The sequence below is a fragment of the Molothrus aeneus genome, chromosome 1 (assembly GCF_037042795.1).
Source record: "Molothrus aeneus isolate 106 chromosome 1, BPBGC_Maene_1.0, whole genome shotgun sequence".
In the NCBI taxonomy this organism is placed as follows: domain Eukaryota; kingdom Metazoa; phylum Chordata; class Aves; order Passeriformes; family Icteridae; genus Molothrus; species Molothrus aeneus.
Window position 1 is genome coordinate 41,851,396 of NC_089646.1, and position 21,352 is coordinate 41,872,747.

The window sequence follows — 21,352 nt, forward strand, 5'->3', positions numbered from 1 at the left end:
GCAAAATGTTCAGTAAGAGGAAACCTCATCCTAGGAAGACACCAGCTCAAACACATAGTTTGCTTCTTTCTCCATCTTCTGATTCAGGAGAACAAGCAGATGACAAGTGTTCCCAATTAAGAGCTGCTCCTGAAGCATGAAGGAGATTCAGACTTTTAGCCTGTCAGAAACTCTCAGGTATTGCCTGTGTTCTTGTAGTGGTTACCCAGTGCCCACTGCTTCCCCTCCTTGGCTGAACAACAAAAGGTTTGGGGGGTCAAGATAAGAACAGGGAGGTCACCCAATTACCATCACAGGTAAAACAGACTTGACTCAGGGAAATCAGTCTAATTAGTATCAATCAGAGTAAGGCAATGAGAAAATAAAACCAAATCTTACTTTTCCTCCACCCTCCCTTCTTCCCAGGCTTAACTTCATTCCCAGTTTCACTACCTCCTTGCCCAGAGCAGCACAGGGGGACAGTTAGGGGCAGTTACAGCCTGATCATGACACATTGCCACTCTATGCTCCTTGCTCTCTTCACCTGATCCAGCACGGCAAACAGTCCTGCACGAACTGCTCTAGTGCACGTCTTTCACAGGCTCACAAGTCCTGTCAGCTTCAGCCCGAGCTTCCCCCGGGGTCACAGCCTCTTTCAGACATCCATCTGTCCTGGTGGGGTCCTACACAGGCTGCAGGTGGATCTCTGCTCACCATGGCCTCCATGGGCTGTAGGACATCCTGCTCCACCATGGGCTGCACCACAGGCTCCAGGGAAATCCTTCCTCCAGTACCTGGAGCACCACCTTCCCCTCCTTTGTCACTGGCCTTGGTGTCTGCAGTTGCTTCTCTCACATTTTCTCACTCCTCTTCTCTACCAGCAGCAGTTTCTCCTCCCTTCTTCAATCTGTTATCCCAAAGGCTCTACCACCATGGCTGATGGGCTTGGCCAACTGCAGGTCCATCTTGGAGCCAGCTGGCCTTGGCTCTGTCAGACATGGGGAAGCTTCTGGCAGCTTCTCACAGAAGCCATGTCTGTGGCCCTTCTCATGCCAAAACCTTGCCAGGCAAAGCCAACAAATTCTCCTGAGTAAAAACTACACTCCAAGAAACCTGCCATCCAATGACCCAATCATGAATGTCAGAATGCAACAGGAAATTATGTGATGCTTTCCTCTCTAGGTGATGCCCTCCCTACCACTTGCTCCAAAACAAGACAATCCACAGCTTTGGTTGCTGCCTGCTTCCTCCTCTTCATGGCTGATCTTAACATCCTGTGTGATCACTTTCCCTACTTAACCCAGCCCCAGCAACTGCTACCTACTCCTTCACAGCTGGAACTGCACCTCCTGCTCTGAACACACAGCCAACCACAATGCAGGAGACCAAACACTTATGTGATGAGAATCCAAACAAATGGTAAGTAGAAATGACTAATTCTCGGGGTTATTTCCACAGTATGTGGAAGATAAGCAGAAAAAGCCATGAGATACCCTAGGTTTGCAAAGAAATTTATTTCAGACATAGTAAGATGAAAGAACATTCTTTCATGTGGTAAATAAGCTAAAATTAGTTATTAAAAATTAAATTAGGATGTAAAAATGAAAAAAATTGAAGTGCTATTTTCCATGCTAAAAGAAAAAAATACAGGAATTCAACATCTGGATAAAATACTAGATGATACACTATTCTTTCCCATGCAGAGAAATCATCTTAAAAAATCTGAATGCTATTTTTGATTTAAGACTTAAATTGGTTTCTGAAACTAGAAAGAGAAAGGGAGAGATTCCAAATTATTAAGTACAATAACAAATAATCTCTATTCAAGATTTTTCCTCCCATCTGACAACAAAAATAAACAGAAACTTCAAACGCAGAAAACTGAATAGCCACACCTAACTGCAAGAGCATATGATTGCTTTTGACATGATTTTATTTTAAATGCTTTTGTTATTCAGACTCCAAGACTAACATAGGCAGAAGTCTGTTTGTCTAGGACAGATGTGTATTATCAGGCATCCTTCTTTCTAGAATTATTGATCCTACAGGATTTTGCCCAATTAACACAGTGTATCATAACAACCTAAAGCAAACATCAGCTTTATGCCATCTGTGAAACTTCTCAATCCACGGCTGCCAGAGGGGCACCTCCCAAGACAGTGAATTCAGGTTCCTCAAAGGAAGAATGAGAGCCATATGACCTCAGCCATATGACCTCAGAGGGCAAGCAGACACTCTCCCTTTGTCACAGGGGCCACGTGGAGCTGGCCATGAAAACAAGTAGCATCACCAATCCTGTCTTTCTACACAATGATTTAAATGCTTCAGATCATTCTATCCTCCTTCTAGAATATAAAACATGAGTGAGATTCTTCAGACTGTGCCAACCACAATCTGATACACACATGAGCAATTTCAATTTTAGTTTAAATTTAGTTTAAATGTTGTTTAAATAGTGTTGATAACATAATTGAATCCTTTACAGTCAGTATTAAGATATGCCTACCCATGCATGAGGAAAAATCCAAAACATTCCAGAGAAAAAAGAGAACATTCTTTTAGCACTGAAAAAACACAAAAATCCTGTATCATCAAGCTCATCTGTGACATGCCAGAAATCATTCATGAAAGAGAAATTCTGCTCCATCAGTTAATAACTCTTTTTCTCTGCTGTAGTAATCTCTGTGCACCATCGCCAGCAGCACGTGGTCTGACAACTTATCTGTAGGCAATTCCTCTGAAAAATTTAATGCAGTCATTTTTATTTTTAAATCCTTTCCATTATTGACTGCATGCAAGTTAAAAACAGTTATTAAAAACATGGGAAAATAAACAACACAATAAAAAGTGCTTATACAAAAAATAGAGCATCTGTAAAAATAAACAGTTGTGTAGAAAAATCTTTAGACACTTTAATAGTAATAGAAATGCAACATGCATCACTTCCTTAAAACTCCAAGTCAAGCTGCTGTCCTTGTGAGAAGTTTACTGCTTTTTAAGACTGGGAAATAGCCAGCTTGCTGCTGAACTATTTTTCGGCAGGATTCGATTGATTGGCGCTTCATTTGGGGTGGGTTTTCTAATATGAAAACACAATCTCTCTCTCTCTGACACATGCACACATACACTTTCTGGAAATACTAGGTTTTTTGCTTTTTAGAAAATAGTACCAGAAAAATAACTTTTCAGAAAACACTGGGAAAGGAGGTGAGACCAGCTTTTCAAACTACTCTAGAATAAGTCACAAGTGATGTATGAGTGAGGACATTTAACGATTGGTAAACAAGCAGATTCGACAGGAGTTTGGATTTTTTTTCTTTTATTTCATAGAAAACACCTTTTTTCTTAAAAGCAAATGAAGAACAGAAGAGTCCACACACAAGAAACAAAAACCTTTTAAGTCACTGTAAATGTGATATATTGTGTTGCCACATGAACCTAACACAGTCATCAATTCTGACCTTGATCAAGGACTCCTCTTGCAATCTTGACCTGTATTGCATCAACACCACAGACTGTCATATGCAAAAATCAAAAGTTAAACCAGCCAGTATAAGTAGAATATATGTGTATATTTATACACATACATCTATCAAGAATACATCAAAATGCAAGATACTGATACCTGGAACCCCTATGTCACTAAAGCAATCAAACCAGTCACTAATTGGACACGCTAGCTACCAATTCAGCTAATATTCACAAATCCAACACGATTTCCATTAAACTTGCCCACTTTCCACTATTTATTCTGAAAAAGGAAAGAGCATCAACACACACGCAAAAAGACTACAATAAATACTGTTAATCATCAGCTCAGAAAGTATACCTCACCAATTGAGATGTCTGGCAAATGAAGGTAATTCATACAAATACAGTAAAAGTGGAGGGTTTTTTTACAAATTTAATGCTCTGTTGTTTTGAGTTAAGCATAACCACAACAGAGGAAGTGAACTTTTGCCTTCACTTAAATTACTGAGAAGAGTTCTCAGACTGCTCAAGGTTACTTGCTATGTCCATCTTACTACTTGACAAAATAAATTTTCTGATGAGGATTTACAGTAACTCTTTTCTTCAGTAGAGTCACATAACAGATTTTGCAATGGCATTCCATCTATAGCATGCAAGCCAGGAAGAAAAAAATCACAGCTTAATATATAACTAAGATGAAATAACTAAGAATAGAGGTTGCTGCTGGAAGTACTCCAATAGCTAACAGAAATCTCTTATCAAGATAATTTTGCACTTCAGCTTTTAAAGTGTCTAGAGTAGAAAGAGGTACAAGACCAGATGACCACCAGTAACATATCTGTACACTTTGCCTGCAATAAAACCTGACCTTCAGACCAAAAAGAACCTCCTTAAATTGTAAACAGGAAAGAATTCTACCCACAAATATTCAATCTGGAGTAAGACCCACAGTAGCCTCTGCAGACATTACTATGCTAATGGCAAAAAATGTTTTAAGGAAAGATCCTAGAACACCAAGTGAGATACTCTGAAAGCGCCTTGGAAAGATGGAACCAGATAATGACATCCGTATCAGCTGTCCTTTCCTGATTACTGCTTCCCTCCCATTACCGGGAATAAGCACGAAATTCTCCATTATCATCACCTCAGGGCAGTAGCCAGCTTGACCTCAATTATTTTAACAATGCAAACAATGAACATTAAAATTGGACTGACTTGTTATATAATAGTTATTAAGGCTCAGACACATACATCCCATCAACAAAGCTTCAAAGGAGCAAGTTAATTTTCATTTGGCATGTAATTTGCAGAGACACAAAAAGTAACAGAACAAACAGAACTATACCTCTGACAATCAGGATGGAAGCTAATCACTAAGGCACATTTCTTCTCTTCAGTCCCTGCCTCTGCTGTCACGATTCAATTTTTTCCCTCAAAGGAGAATGAAAACAAGCTCTCTCCACCCCCATTTGTTATTTTGTTATCTTTTCCCTAACCAGGAACCCACAATCTGTTACGGGAAAAACTGAAAAGTCAGTTGCTACATATCTTCATTGTCTCAGCTAACAAAACATTATTTCCTTTGGGGTTTTGTTTTGGCTTTTTGTGCTCAGTCTTCTCACCACACACTCCACAGGGTGGTTCCTTGTGAGGAAAACCTTACAGAGCAAACATCAAATGTCATCAGGACTGAGTCTAAAAGCCAAGTCTAAGACAATCAGAAAAACAGGGAGTGGAGGAGGCAGGCTGGCTCAATTGTTTCCTGTTCTCAGCTACTCTTACCAATCTGCTGCTGTCCCACTGGTCGCCATCAGCACCTCCTGGGGCTATGAGCTCTCCACAGACCTCAGCACAGGGTTTACTCTCCAGAGAGCAGCTCTTATTTACCTACATCTGTCATGAAAATTTTGAATTGGCTAGTTAATTTTTTCATATACTAAACATGAAACTATGCTCCTTTTTTTACACATTCAATTCCTATTTTGTATCTTCAAATTCTACTACTTGGACACTTACTGCATATCCTTACAATATAATATAATTCTATTTTGCACAAACAACATTCATTAATCATTTGATAAACTACAAACGTCTTCTTACTGGCCTACTATCCCGTAGCTTATTAATCACACCTGCAAGCTCCCTTGTTATTAGCTGCAGAGCTACAATAGTAAGACTTCATATTTTGTAGGTCTGAATCCTATTGCTTTAGTCCATGAAATTACCAGATTTGAGGGATAGAGGAAAAGGGGGACACAGGTCTTTTTTGCTGAATGGTCTGGAAGCCTTAAACATTCCATGCAGTGGCAGAGGAGGAAAATTGATCTACCCTCCCAAGAAATTCTCAGTTGGTTGCAGCTCAGGTATATGAGAGAAAGCTCCTCCCTTCCTCCCTCCAAACTAGGCAGAAGGCTCAGCAAGAAAGGGAGCTGACCTATCTTAACTACCTGTTTTACAAAAGCATCATTCTGTTCAGAAGAATAAAAGACAGGATATATTTAACAGATCCATCTCCAAAGTATATGAGTATCTGTATATGATATCTGTAATTGTCAGGGTTCTCTGGGACTTTATGAAGACAATTTGGATGCAAGACACTCCCAAGGACAATCTGAGTGTTCTGAGTCTTTAAGGAAGTCTGCTTCTTAAATCTGGGAAGCAAAGAGATACCAGAGAGCTTCACAACCCTTGCAACACAAATGGTTAAAGTAAAGAGGATCAAAGCAGTTCTGGCAGGATCCCTGAGAATGCCTCCAGAAATCTCAGCCAAACAGCCCACCTATGTCAGGCCAAAACAAATCGACTGCCTCCCTTTGCTACCTCCTTACCAGACATGACAACCCCAGACACAAGGTTAAATGCGTGTTTTCTGTATTCAATCTGTCCTCCTCACCTGAGAAATGAGTTACTGAATGACACAAAGGCAACTGGGGCAGGGGTGAGGAAAAGACCTTGTATCCATGCAGACAGATTAGGACAAAAAATTCAAATTCAGAGAATATTTAAGCAGACAGAATCTTGGATTTTCTAAACCAGAGGATGCTTTTAGTCTTAATCAGTACTCTAATATATATTCAGTTTTCCATGAGTGGCTTCATTATACAGGAGGGAAAAATGGGAGGGGAGGGGAGGGAAGCTTTTCCTGTCATTCTCCCAAAATCTTTTTTATGATTCTGAGACTACCTTCTTGCTGCCTAAATCTGAAGGAGAACACTTCTCCCTCACAAAACAACATCAATTGCATGTTGTTTTCCCTGTGGAAGAGGAAGATTTACTAACAAACCAAAGTACTAAAACACTAGAGAAAAATAAAATTCCTCTGATAGTGTCAGCTGTCTTGGAGTGTTTCATGGAATCACTCCACAAGTCTTCAGGTGAGAAGTGAAATCTTTTTAGAAAGAGCTGGCTGCCATAAGAAATACACAAGTGAAAGCATGTGATTCAGACAAATTGTATCAATGAGCACTGCGTTTTCCCACAAATCAGAGTCAGCTAATTTTCTGCAAAATGACTGATCAGTACCAACACAGCACTGGTCACTTTGCTTCTGCAGGGAGGGGTCAGGGCATCAGGGCCTGTTGCAGGAGACATGACAGTTTTCCTTTTTTGCCTGTTTTGTTAGAGCTCCCTGTGAATACTCCATGTATCTGGGTAACACATGACATTTTCTACAAAAACAACTAATAAGTGCTGGGTTTCTCACCATGATCTCTTGAGTATTTTCTGCTAATCATATCCTACTAAAAGTCATCTATTGAGACTTTGCTTTTACTGTCAAACACAACTCAATGGGACCAGAGAGTTGGGATCTCAAGGAAAAATCACAGTAAAGAGAAAAAGCAGCTCCCAAGGTTGTTACCCCCACCTCAAGTTGCTTTCAGCAATCCAGAACCAAAAAATTAGAGAAGCAAAAGGAAGGCATGCACAAATTCAAGTAAATCTTGGATGGCAGCTGGCTGCCATCTAGCCAAGCAGGAAGCACACAATTCTATTTTAGGCCACAGAATACAGCACTGAGAGCAGTTTATAAAAAGAATTTTGTGGGAATTTATTCTTATGCAATTTTACTATAAAAATTACCTTGCAAAGTCATTATTTTTGTCATTAAACATTACTCATAGGCAGATGTTATTCCATGGGCTCCCCTGAGTAGCAGCTTTCCTTATGCTTCAGGAGGATCATTTTGCTGAAGTTAACAGCTATAATCCTGGTCTGGAAAGCATATTTTGGTTATCAGGAATTTAGGCTCGTTTGTGAATTTCAAGCATTCCAAAGAGCTCAGAAAATGTTGCTGCCAGCCGTTAGGTCAACATAAGCAATCACAGGAAAATTCTATCAATTTACTGCAACATAGGACACAATTGATAAAAGGTGGGTTTTGGATTTCAAGTGAAATTAGTCTTCAGAAGAGAAAAGGCCATGTTGAACATAAATTACACATTTCAACATGAGTAGTTTCAAGGAGCCACAGGTTACTGTCAGAACATCTGGTGCTGGGAAAAAGAACTCCAAATGTTTTACAACTACTATCATCATCATTATTATTATTATTATATTCTTAAATGCTACTTTAAAGCATATGTCAGATTTGGGCAGATGTAGTTCAGGTTTGCTTGTTGGATGAGATGTTGCTAGCTATTGTCTTATGGGCCATTTTTTAAAAGCATACTGTTAGAAATCAGAATTGCAGCCAAGAAGCAGGTAAGCAGCTGCTGAAAAGGACCCTTGTAGCACAGTTTGCAAAGCATTCAACACCTGCAAGACAAGCATTACAGTAAGAACAAGCAGCAAAAGCTGTCAGAGATCAGGTCTTTGTTAAATAACTAAGAGTTACAGGGCTTACTATTCACATTTGTTGTAAACTTAAAATGCTTCCTGTGTTTCTTAGAGTAGCATTCAGTACTTCAGGTGCCACACAAGGAGCTGAAGATTACAGTAAGCCCTCAATAAACGTGTATAATAATGTAAACTTAATGCTATGCTTAAAATATATGAGCCATTTCTATGGTTACTTTCTTCTTGAGGGCATTTATAGAAGTACTTTCTGTACTTAGTATTTGAAACCTCGCTAGCCACCATACATTGTCATATATTACCACTGAGAACATTCAAAAATACCTTCTACTTAATTCAATAAAAATAGCATGTAAGTGTGGGTTAACAAAATGGCCCATGTATCTTGGAAGCAGTAATTCACATTACAGAGTTGCAGAAAGTGCCCCTTGTCACCCTTGTTCAGAGTTTGCTGTGAAAATCACTGTTGCATCAGCAAGTCACCCAGAAACCTGCACTGAAAACAAAACCATGAGATGTGATATCCTCATCCAAGAAAAGATTTACTGAATTATGTTATTTTTTCTTTATATTTTTATATTAATATTTTTCTTTAAAGCTTCATTTTCAAACTGAGACTCTGATTTTAAACTACTGCAGTATTTGTGCTATAGTTGTGAAAGAAAACAACCTTGTAGTTTTCAAAAAATGCATGTGTATGATACGCTATGCTGTTTTATATGTGCAGATAAAACAGTTGCATTTTGTACATAAAGCAGAATTAAGTGGCAGTTTTGAAGGCACACAGAAACTGGAGACTGAATTCCCTTCAAATATAACTTCTCTCAGGATCCCTTTGGAACTTACCATTTACTTGAAATGCAATTAAATGTTTTAACAACTGTAAAGAATAATCTTAGCTTCTCTGCAACTGCTTAAGAAAATGAATGCTGCAGCAATCTCTGAATGTAGTTATCATATGTACTGTATTATCCCTAATTTATTAATTGCCATTTATTAAATGATGGAAAATTATCATCTTTGCACATGCTCAATTACTGCTAAACTACAGGCTGAAAAAAAATTATGAAAAGAAGCCATGTTTGTATAACTCATTTTTGAGGTTTGAAGGGGGGGCTGGTAAAAGGAAATATCAAAAATAATGAGCCAGGTTCATTCTTGACATAACCCATATGGACAAACAGTGTAATTTTAGTAGAACACTTGCTCTACGATTCCCATAGCAACCTTAATTCTCCCTGCCTGGGTATCTGGAACCCAGGATGACTCAACCTTCACATGAATACAAAATCAAATGCACAGAACAAAGTGCAGTTTAGGAAGATGCTACTTATATGCACTCTTAGTGACCTCAAACATATTGCAAACACAAGGTAAAGGTTCAGAGATCAGAAGTATTCAGATCATGTTTATGTAATGGTAACAGCTAGTTTATAGCATTAGAATAATTTCCATCTCCTCATCCCCATGTGAGACAGTTAATGCTACTTACTGAATAATTTTTAGAAGCACATGTACATTTACTACTCTGGGAGGTACTAGACTGATTCTGTCAGAGATATAAGCATCCCATTTACTCCCCTAGGAGACATGTTTCTATTGATCTTAGCAGAGCTAACCTGAGATAGAATAAGCAGATACAGAAGAGATGTCTATAGACAAGACAAACAGCTTCCAAAGAAAGTGCCACAGAAGGCACCAAATAACTGCATCTGTTCTACATGCACTCCAATCCGCTTTTCTCTCTGAGGACATGAAGGGCAATCACACAAACGTTGCTGTATGGCCAGAAGAAAATTTCAGTGTGCTCACACTGGTATTTTCACACTGTTCAAGTATATCAGGTTTCTAGAACAGGGGCCAACACCAATTCAGAAGAAAATGCAGAGGTAACACCTGCAGCGGCCCCTTTTAGACCTCATGTTAGGTTTGAAACTTGTTTTCTCTGTTACAGATTTAATGCCTCTAAACAAATCACAATGGCTCCTGTTAAAACCCAGCTGGAAGCAATCCTTTTCGTATCAAGGAGCTCAGCTGCAACTGAGCTGTTAAATGTACCTGTAACACAAATTTCTATTACAACACTCCTCAATTCACAAAGTGTGTCTAAGCACAGTTAAACAGTAGTAGCTGTAGAATAACTGACACTACCATGTTCTGTGCCACATAACTATGAATTTACTGAATTAAGGCTTAAGGCCTCATTCACTTTGTATTGACAGACACAAAAGTGACACAAAGGTTTTCTGCTGTCTTTTCTTCTGCTTCACTTTTCTTGAAGCCATGAAGTATCCATTGCCTTCTGGGAAATAGCTGGTTTTGGTCTGAGTTCTTTTCCAAGCACTTTTACATTACCTGTTTTAGAGTGGAGACATTCTTCTGTTTTTCCCACCCAGATAATAAAAGTGAAAATTTTCTGAAAGTGAGTTTACAGACAAATGGAAGTGTAATACATCCAATCCATATAAAGTATAGATGCAGTGTCATGAGGATGTAACCTCTTCAGTAACATATCTCATTTTCTGATTAGCATCCATCGACAATTAAAGACTAATTATCTTGTATATGTTATGACATACTTGATAGAAGATGATCAATAGGATGAGCCTTTAGTAATTTCTTATGTATAGTGGGGGATTGGAGGAAGATATTTTAAATACAAGTCCAGGAAAAACTGGAGAGCTGAAACTCACAAAGGCTGCTCTTCTCTGTGTACTCTCCCTTCCTTTTCCAAAATTGCCACTCACTGTACCACTGTATTATTTCCTAAAATGAACAGAATACAGGACACTTGGATTTCAAAACTGAAACAGTAAAAACACTTTCTACAGTATCTAAGAGAGATGAAATGCCCTGGTCAGTCCAACTGAGAAATCTGTCTAGAGTGTATTTACTACGCTGGTTTTGAAATGCAAGAAGACTAATTAAAAGAATCAACCACAAACTGCCCCAAAGAAAACATCACAAAGTACCTTGTTATACTAAAACATATTTAGAAAGAAAAATGGACATGATTTTAGGTAACTAGTTTTTTACCTGACTAGCAAAGGTACAGCAACAAGACCTGAGCAGTGCTACTCTAGCTGCAGTCCACAGTTACCCGCTCTCCCCTATAAAGCACCCACATTACTAGGCCAGAAAAACTGAAGTTAGCACAGTTTAGCAGCCCATCCTACCTCCATACCTTAGGTGAATATGAGATCATTTTCATCTCCTAAAAGCAAATATTTGATTTATTACTCATGCAGACCGAAAGGTCATCTTTGTTAAAAGCCAGCTCTCATCTTCCTGCACTCCAAAATCAAGGTGAGAACTGCAGTGAAAGCAATGATCTAATATACAGCATTTCTCCCCACTTATACAAAGTAATTTTACACAAAATTAGGCACATACGGTCAAACCCACTTAAATTGTTAAGAGGATTTTTAAATGGTCTTTGTGTATACTTCACAATGTCTAAGCATGATATCCCATTCAAGAAGCTGAATCCATTTTTTTTCATGCACCCTTATTGCACAACCCCACAGAACCTCAACACTATGCCAAATATCTGGAGCTACAGCATTCTTTTTGTTAGGATTCACATTATTCCTTATCCACTGACCTTTCCAAGTACATGCTTTCAGAGAAAAAAAAAGGAGGGAAAAAAATTGAAATAAAAAGCAAAACCTGACATTTTCGAAGCTGCAAAGTAAAATTTGGCATAGGTCAAAAACCATCAAGACTTCCCCCACTACCAGCTTAAGCATTTACTACAAAGCTTTAACATCAACAGACAGCTTAGTGCAGCCTTCATATAAAGTTCACACCTGTGAAAAGTCCTGCAAGTCTTAATGCTACCCCAAGTGGTTTAAGTACCACATCTCCTTTGTCACCTACAATGCTGCCTGTGCAGTGCTGTAATTCTGTGACACAACAAACACTTCTCCACACACAACAGCATCCTTTTTTGCTTACAGTAGCGAGTCACAGTTCCTAACTTTGCTATCCAAATATTACAGCAACCTGAAGACATTCATTCCTCACTTGAAAAATCCTCAAAAGTGTTTCAGAATCATCACTTTTTCCCAATAAGCACATAAAATTGTTGCCTCACTCCATGAAGCCCTAGGTGCAAATCCTAGATTTCCCCATATTGTAAGGAAGGAAGCACAGAACTATCACTTTGCTGCATAATTCCTGCAGGAATCAAATATTAACTGTTTATATATGGAAAAGGATGTGCAAGAAGCAGTAGGACTGTCATCTCATCGAAAAGCAGTCCTTTCCAAGTTCTAGGACTGCCAACTGGCACACAAAAGAGATGTTACACTGGTAGAGGCCCTGTGAAATCTGGATCTCCCTGTACCAAATGTTCAGAAACCTATACTGATGACTAGTCACGGTATCAAAAGTTGTAACAAACACATTTCAAAGTGATTTCAAAGAAAATTCTTCATTGGCTTTTTTAAACTCTGGGAAGAAATATTTATCTGGACTTCTTTTAGTTTAATTTCTGTAAATGTCTGCAAATAATTAAAATCAATTACTACAAAATCTTCACACACTTGGTTCTTTAACAACAATTGTAACACTGGCAGAGGTTGTACAAGAGTCAGACACTCTCAGCCAAAATAAACACCATTCTGACCATTCTGTCACTATTATTTAGTTCAGCGACAGCTAAAATTTAATATGAAGTGTGATGTGGCCACTTGGCTTAACCTTCCAGTTGATTTTAACCACCTACAGTAAAGAAATCTGAAAGCATAAGTCTGATCATAAATTTCTAACAGGATAATAATATACACAGTTTTAAAAACAGAATTAAATTTCAAGACCACAGAGACTTAGTTTGCCATAAAATCACTAAAAAATTAGCTCAAAGTAGTGCTTTCATGCTAAGTTATGGTTCAAATAAAGAGGTAGGATCTCTAATAATTCTGCATGAAGTGCAACATGATGCAGATCATTTCTCACAAGTTAATGTACAGTTAATTTTAGTTTTGATGTAACATTCCATAAATCAGTGTGGACTGCACTATTAACACCAAGTTAATATAAGCAAAAATCTGATTTAAGAGATATTAAACAGAATAAAAAATTACATTATGATGAAAAGCAATGCTCCTGAGCTCCTTTTCCATTCAACACTATACAAAAGTAGGGCAAGTATTAAAACATAAATTTTTTATAGCAGTCAAAAGCTCCATACTTATACTCAATTTTAACTTACCAAAATCTGGAAAATAGGTGAAATTCCAGTTTCACAATGGAAACACTTATTACATGTGTCATTTTGCAGACCTAGACAGTTGTGTCTACTACATTTATATGATTTTGCTTGTCAGTTTGGTGCTAAATAGACCTCTTTGCTACAATTAGTTTCATGCTAAAATTCTCTAGCCTATTAAAAATCAAACTAAATCAACCAGAACAAACCACAGAAGGAAACATTGTTGTTTATTCTTACTGTTTTGTTTATTCTTATTATGAACTGAAAAGAGGGGGGAAAGAACAATCAAGTATTACCAAACATCTTGCATTATATAAAATATAGGAGTATATTCTGCCCTATTTGCAAGGTGGAGATACACCTCATTTTTTTCCAGATAATATGGCCAGACCAAGAAAGTTCAGAATTGAGAAGCAATTTCAAGTTGCTTTCTCAGGAACATTGTCCCAGCTAGCAAACGCTGTCCCAGCTAGCACATGTGCCAAGTTCAGAATTGAGAAGCAATTTCAAGTTCTTTTCTCAGGAACATTGTCCCAGCTAGCAAACACTGTCCCAGCTAGCACATGTGCCAAGTGAAGGATGCCCCTCTTTGCAGCATTACTGTTTTTCAAAGATCTCACATATAACATGGTAGGATTACCATAGCATAACATTGTTGTGAAATTTAAAACACACATGCTTCCTCTCATTTTCCAGAAGGAGATCAACATTTTACATTGACTCAACTACTGTATTTATAAGGTGCAAAATTAGCTAATGCAGTCCTATTTATGGAACAATTTAAAAAAACTTATTTGCATGTCAAAGCTTCAATTGCATCACTCAATCAGGGGAACACTAATATTGATCTATAATCCTTTTGCAGTCTCTTCCCTTCACCCAGATCATACCAAACAAATGTCAAATAAAAAGTAAAGATTTGGGCATTGAGGAAAGGATTAACTCTCTCTCTCTCACTGTACTTTTAGCTCCTATTTTTCATTGTTTCAGATTAAAAAACAGGACTAGAACAGATTTAAGTGCACTTTTGTGAGGGGATCTGGACATATCTCTTCATTGATAAATTTCATAAGGGAGGGTGGATCTAACAGTCACTGCTTGACTCATACATGGAACAAAGATATTTCCTGAAAACACAGGTATCATATACCCAAGTCTATTTCATTCACTCTGGAAAATGGGGGAGAAGGAAGTGCACAGAGCATACTGTTGAAATAAAATGTACTTCTTTAATCTGTAAAAAACAGACTGAGCCTTTCACAAGATGGAAACAACATCAGTTAAGCAGCCACTTTTTACACAAGACTGGGAAAGAGGGCAGAAGGTCTGATTCCTCCACTGTTTGCTGTTCTTTAGAAAGCAGCACACACACACAAAATATCCAGCACATAAAAACGTAAACTTCACACATTGTCTTATGAAATTTTGCTTATGCATCATTCATTTTAGTACCATTTTCTCTCCCTGAAAAGCACTCATTTCTTTCAGCCATTATTGTATCTTCAATGTCTGAGAGTTTTTTTTTCATTATTATTGCAGACCTCTAAGAGGTACCATTCACATCAAGCTAAACAAAATAATCACCTTCCATCATTATAGACTGAAGTCCTGCAATAGTTACCTTTTTTGGAATGACATCATATTGCAATGCACCACAAACAAGTGAGTCAGCAATTCACTGGCCTTTTCTGCAGGGATGATACCTGAACTCTTCCTCATTGTTTTACTATAGGTTAGTATTTATTTCTTCCAGGTGTATTCTTTGCAACTGATGGCTTTTTTCTTCCCAACTTATTATGATCAGCACATACACTAATACTCCCTTTCAAATAGCTTTCAGCCTTACTTAGCTCCATTTGACGAAATTGCAACTACTCCCACTGTTGATTTTATTAATAGGTTTAAGGTGCACTCTGAATTCAACGTATGAGAGGAAATACGTTTAGCATGCTAGGAGTAACCTGGGGGAGATGATTGGTAGACAAAGACACGATATTTTTACAAAAAATAGACAAATGTATGTTTTCTCTAATGTAAAGAAAATGTGGGTGACATTCAGACAGCCAGTTCTTCATTTCTAATGTCTACTAGAAGAAAAACAAGCATTCCTCCTCAGGATGTGCAATTTAAGCCTTCATTCAGAGCACATCCCAAGCATTTATCCAAATTCTTAACATGAAAGACAAACTGAAAAAGAGTAAGAGATGAAAGATGAAAGTGTGTTCTGTGAAAATCTTCTGTACTATTTAAGCTTAAAACTCTGTACTATTTTTGTTGTCTGAAAGACACAGTTAAATCAGTATGAGTTAAATTGCTTAAACACTGGTACAAACAGTCTTTAAAAGAAATAAGCTTTCTGCCTTGGTTTTCATGCATTTGATACAGATGAACCATTTTTCCTCTGCAAGGCCAGCAATATAAACTTGACACAAAGTTAAGACTACAACAGCATAGCAACAAACTGCTGAGTGTGGGGAGCTACGCCTCCATTCACACTTTCATCAGAATTATTCAAGTAGTTTTTTCCTGCTATATTTAAATGCTTCAGGGCCCACTTTCCAATCTGAAAAGTATTTTTTGCTGCACAAGCTTCAAAGAGATTTTCCTCCAGTCCTGCAATACCACTGCAAAGCCTGGGAGCTGTTGCCTATCTACTTCACTTTCAAGCACGTGCACACACCAATTTTAACATCAGCATAAAAAAATCTGTATACACCTGACCTGAAGCTGAACCAGAACTAAAGCCCACCTCTTGCTCAGCAAGGGGATCAAAACAAAGCAGTCGTAAAGTAGGAAGAAAAGATAATTGTTAACTTGTCAGATTCAATTGCTTATTGTGAAGCAACATAAGCACTTCCAAGCTATAGCAAACCAGCAGATGTTTCTCTCTTACCTCTCGGACTTCATGGAGCTGACCAGATCTCTGGCTCTTTGCTCTTCGAGCAGCTGCAGGGGATTTGTGATGTGTGATGGTTACAACAGTTGGCCCACTTTGATTCGTGTGTTTCTGGCCACTGGGAGATGCAGAATTAGCTGTCCCAGGTGGCAGCAGAGATGAGCTTCTACTTCGTGAGGATGAGATGCTCTAGAACAAGCAATAGGATTGTGATATTAGCAACCTTTACACAAGCAAAAATTTACAATACAGGCTATATATTTTACATTTGTATTGTTCTACTTTTCTCACAAACCTAATCTGCAGGTGTAACTGATTTATTCCTTCTGAACCAGATGCACGGCTCAGGAGATGCTCTTGGAAACATTAGAGCTGTTACCTTTGTTTCTTGGTGTGCCTGTATAATTGGTCTTTGCAAATATCTTCACAAATTCTTACATAATAATATGCTGCTTAGTTCTTACAATCCTACTTTTTAGGAAAGCTTAGGAAAGATTTTGCAGACAGAATAACAACAATGCCAATACAAATATTTTTCATGAAACTGTTGACCTACAATTCACCAAACTGGTGTGAACAGCAAGGAAGAAAAAAAATCTCAATGCTTTCATTTGATCAACTTCTGAAACAGTGTAGTATTGTTCTCAACATCAGAGGAGGTTCAATTTTGGCAAGGCCAATCCACACACCAATTAAATATTAACATTTGAAACAAAATTTGTCTTAAAGAAATCAATGCATTTTGGAGTAAGCTTGGGATAAACCCAATATACAAAAAAGGCCAGAAATTAAATCTCCAACAGTATCTGCAGTATGAATACTTTTAACATACAACCTATAAAATCAGTCAGGACACTCAATTTTTATCTAACCATCTGTCAGTGTTGCTGTCTCAGTTTGCTCTCCACAGACCTCAAACACAAGGTCCTGGAGGTCTGTAGGACACCAATTCTCAGTCAAGCTCAGATGGGCACCAGATCACCCTGGGAAATCATATATAAAAATGCAATATAAAAAAGTCTTTCCCTTCTACTTGAACTGTTGATTGCACCTGTAAGGTTAACACTGAAACAGAATAATTTTTACCTCATGAAACACAAACCAATTCACAGAGTAACATTAAGCAGCACTTCAAGACAGTGAAGAAAATACACAGCCCCATGACTAAAACACCTTTCCACCTCTTCTCCAAAATCTGCACAAATAACAATGGCAATCTTGCTAAGACAGTCACCATCAACACCAGGTACTTCTCCTCAGCCTGCTAACAAAAGTATTCCTATACAAAAGTATTCCTACACAAAAGTATTCCTTGGGTATAATCTCTCTTCTTATACCTTCCATGTCACTTTTTGCAATTCTGTGGTAATCTTCAAACCAAGCTGAACAGGTTCCAGCTAGAACTGCAATTGAAGTCAGGCCCCATGTTACCACCACACTGACTGTAAAGGACAAGGCAGATTATTTGGCACTGCCAAGGAAGAGGAGTGAAACAAATAACAAAATCCCATTGGCACCACCACACAAAACTAGACTTTAGACTTTTTGAAGGCTTAAAAAATGGGTTATCACATTGCCATTGTGCAAAGAGCTGCTAATCTCATAGAAATAATTATCATTCTGTTGGTCTAGATTTAACATTTACAAATGCTTCCAAGAATGATGGTCTGACTGTTTTTGAAATTAATATATTCTTTGCTACCATGGCCAATAAGATTACAATAATAAGCATATTTTAAAAAAATATCCACCCTGGCTGATAAATCACAAATGCATTAAAACCGGATTAGACTCTAAGGCAAAAAAGCAGCACGAGGTGTAATTTGTCAGAAGGGCACAGAAGGTTGCTAGGTTTATAATTCATCTTCCATTTGAAAGAGCTTAGACTTAACTACAATTAAAATAAGAGCCAGATGAAAAGGTATTTGGGAGAAAGAAGGGGATGAGGGAAACTGAATTTCCTTTTTCAAACATATATTCCACAGAAAAAGGGTGTTCTGAGTATATGTGTGAAATATACTTCACTAATGCTTGTTCTTCAAACTGACTAGTATCAGAATACCATCTAAACTAAAGTTAGGGTGTAGAGGTAGAACAAGATAATTTTTTTTTTTTCATTGAAAAATCAACTTCTCTTTTAGGTTAATAAAAGTTGATTTTGTTTTAGAATGAAATCTTTTGAGATTCACTGACATTTTAGTATCATACTATCACAATAATAAAAATACATAGTTGCTACTTTCACATAGCTAAACAGATCCTAACAGATCAAACAAACAGTTTGTCTGCTGCTCAGACTAACAGCAGCCATGTAAAACTGAGTTTCCCCATTAGATTCACTTAAAAAAAAACAAACCCAATTCTGTGAGAGGTAAAGTTTTGATTTTCTTGAGGGAGAGCTATAGATCTGCACGTAAAAAAAGTTAACACAAAACATATATGGAAAAATCCATGCACTGGTTCAGACTGTGGGACCACAGTGCATTTAAGATGGCTTTTCCTAAGTTTTGCCAAAGTATGTAGTAGCTCACAGCAACTTCTGGTGAACAGTCATTTAGAGCATGGAGTATGGGGATCAGTGGAGCAGGAGAGAAAAATTAGAAAAAACAGCCCATCTCTAGTTTCAGTAGTGGGTGGTGCTCAAAAAGATTGTGCTGCTATAGGGACACAAGGTAAACCCAAGACCCTACAAGCACACAGCCTGGCAAGGGCTGCCCATGGATCCACTGCCTGATGTGCCTGACACTCAGCTCTGTTGTGTCAGAACCCAGGACATTCCTCTGCCTGCCCTGGGTGATTTGAGACCCTGGCAGGGGGCTCAGAGACCTTGGCACGGAGTCAAAAACACCTGTGCCTTCAATCTTAGCCCATGGAAAAAGTTACCAACTTTGTGGAAAGATTTATAAGCCACAAGAGTTTGAGTAGAATGTTAGTGAATTTATCACAGGGTGAAAAAGTAGAATTTTGGAGTCTTAGAAAGGGGGTTCAGGAGGCAAGATGGAGGGATTTGGGTATGTCCTGTCCTTCCTCTTGCTTCTTAGCCTCCACCTTCTGCTGTGATGGTGGCACTTTTGGATTGGTTTAGAGTAGAGACAAACTGTCTAACATAGGTGATAGGTATTGGAAAACAATTTTTTGTAAATATTTATTGTAAATAAAGTACATGTAGTTTTAGTATAAAAAGATAACACTGCCCTGAGGGCGGTCAGTGTGTGCCTCAACCCGACCTGCTAGACAGACCTCAGCGGGTCAGAAAGACAACGTATTAGATAAGAGAAAATAAACAACCTTGAGAACCAGATCTGAGGAATCCCATCTTCTTCTTCGGTCTCGGGACTGGGAAAAAGAGACTTTCTAACACCTCGGGGTCATCTCGACACCAGAGACCTCGGCATGTTGTAGGGCAAGGCATGGAGCTTTGTGATCTCCAGGGAGAGACCACCTCTGCCAGTGAGCCTCCTAGAGCCCTTTGCTTCCCCTTGCAGCACAGAAAAGTCACCAGTCCTATAGAGCTCATCCAGTCAGGGAGACTGTCAATCTGGAATTCACACATACATGGTCTGTGCAAAATATCAGACCTAAATATATTGGTCCACAATCAGCTCCTACAGGTCTAGAAGCAAGCTCTCCTCATCTCTTTGTCTTCTTTACATCCTTCATCCACCTACAGTGACGCAACATTTCCAAACAACATGATAGAAAATTCCACCAGCCCACAACACAAATACTCCAGCACCTAAATTTGGTATTATTCTTTAGAGGGCATCTGTAACATACAAACTTTAAATGAGCTCAGCACCAGGACCTCCAGCTACCCATGAAGCTCTCTCTAGGCACGCCTCAATGACAAACATAAAAATTTTGTCACAGCCAGTATGCATGTGAATGTCTGCAGGAGGCAGTTTTTGGAACCACTCAAAACCTTTTCAAGTTGGACTAACCTGTCACAGAGAACAGCAGCAGAGTACTGTGCCTGCTGCATCCAAGAAAATGGGGGAAGCATCCAATTCCTTCTGACAGCTTCTTCCTGTCACTGCCAGAAGAAGACTCTCCAGGAACTGCACACTCAGCCCCTCAGGCACTTTTGAATTTTACAGTACATTGTCAACACCTATGTCCCAGCCAAATACTTGACTCCTCTTTCGCAGAATTTCTTGAGATTCAACACTGGGAATGACAAGCATCCTTTTTGCATTTGACACACAGCTGTGCAAAAATCCAAATTTTCCATTTCTGGTAAAATGTGAAAACCTATGTGAAGTTTTCCACTGCTAAAAGCACTCTAATTATAAATCATACTACAACAGCCATTAAAGTCACTCTCAAAGGAAATCAAAGCAATGACAGTAACTGATGGGCCTTCATGCCTAATCCCCTGCTCTTCCCCCAGCACTGCTCGTATGACTGATCTGCCCCTCTAATTATTATCATACCTCATTTTCTTTGGTCTTGCTGCTTTCTGGCTCGCAACTAAATAAATAAAAAGAGAGTGAAAAGTCTGATGAAAGGAAAATGTAAGCTCTTCAGCATTAGTAATGCACAGTGCCAATAATGAGTCAAGGAATCCACAGGCTGAAGTATCCCAAAAGGACTGCAAATTTTCTTTCCTGAGGCTACACCTTACCATTGCACCAACATTTCACCTGCTAATAAAATGAAACCAATAAAAGAATAATAAAGAAGCTAATAAAAGATTAATTTGTAACTTGCATTCATATGGGTTTTATGACCTAAAGCTAGCTAAAGTATGCTTAGCTAAAACAGATTTGGGTTAAGATTTTTATTTTAATAGCTTGTCCATCCCCAAGATAAAAAAGCAGTATAATGAGTGCTTCCATTTGGATATCAAAAATCCTAACAATTAAAATAATGGAATTGCAGAACAGTAAGTTCGAACTATACTAATGTTTTCATGACTCATTCTCCCAGGAGATTGCCCTTCCTGTTCACAAAGAAGCTGAAGTGTTTTTCACCATTTACCAGAAGCAAACAATTTT

At 38.3% G+C, this 21,352-nt stretch overlaps 1 protein-coding gene across 2 annotated transcripts in view; it reads right to left on the reverse strand.

Annotated features, from left to right (window-relative positions):
- The window catches only part of OSBPL10 (oxysterol binding protein like 10), a 111,900-nt gene that overhangs the window by 51,442 nt on the left and 39,106 nt on the right, over nt 1-21,352 (reverse strand). For both annotated transcript variants that reach the window (XM_066571535.1, XM_066571542.1), the window contains exon 4: nt 16,353-16,544. In XM_066571535.1, coding sequence (XP_066427632.1) covers nt 16,353-16,544 — 192 coding nt within the window. The remainder of the gene's footprint in view (nt 1-16,352; nt 16,545-21,352) is intronic.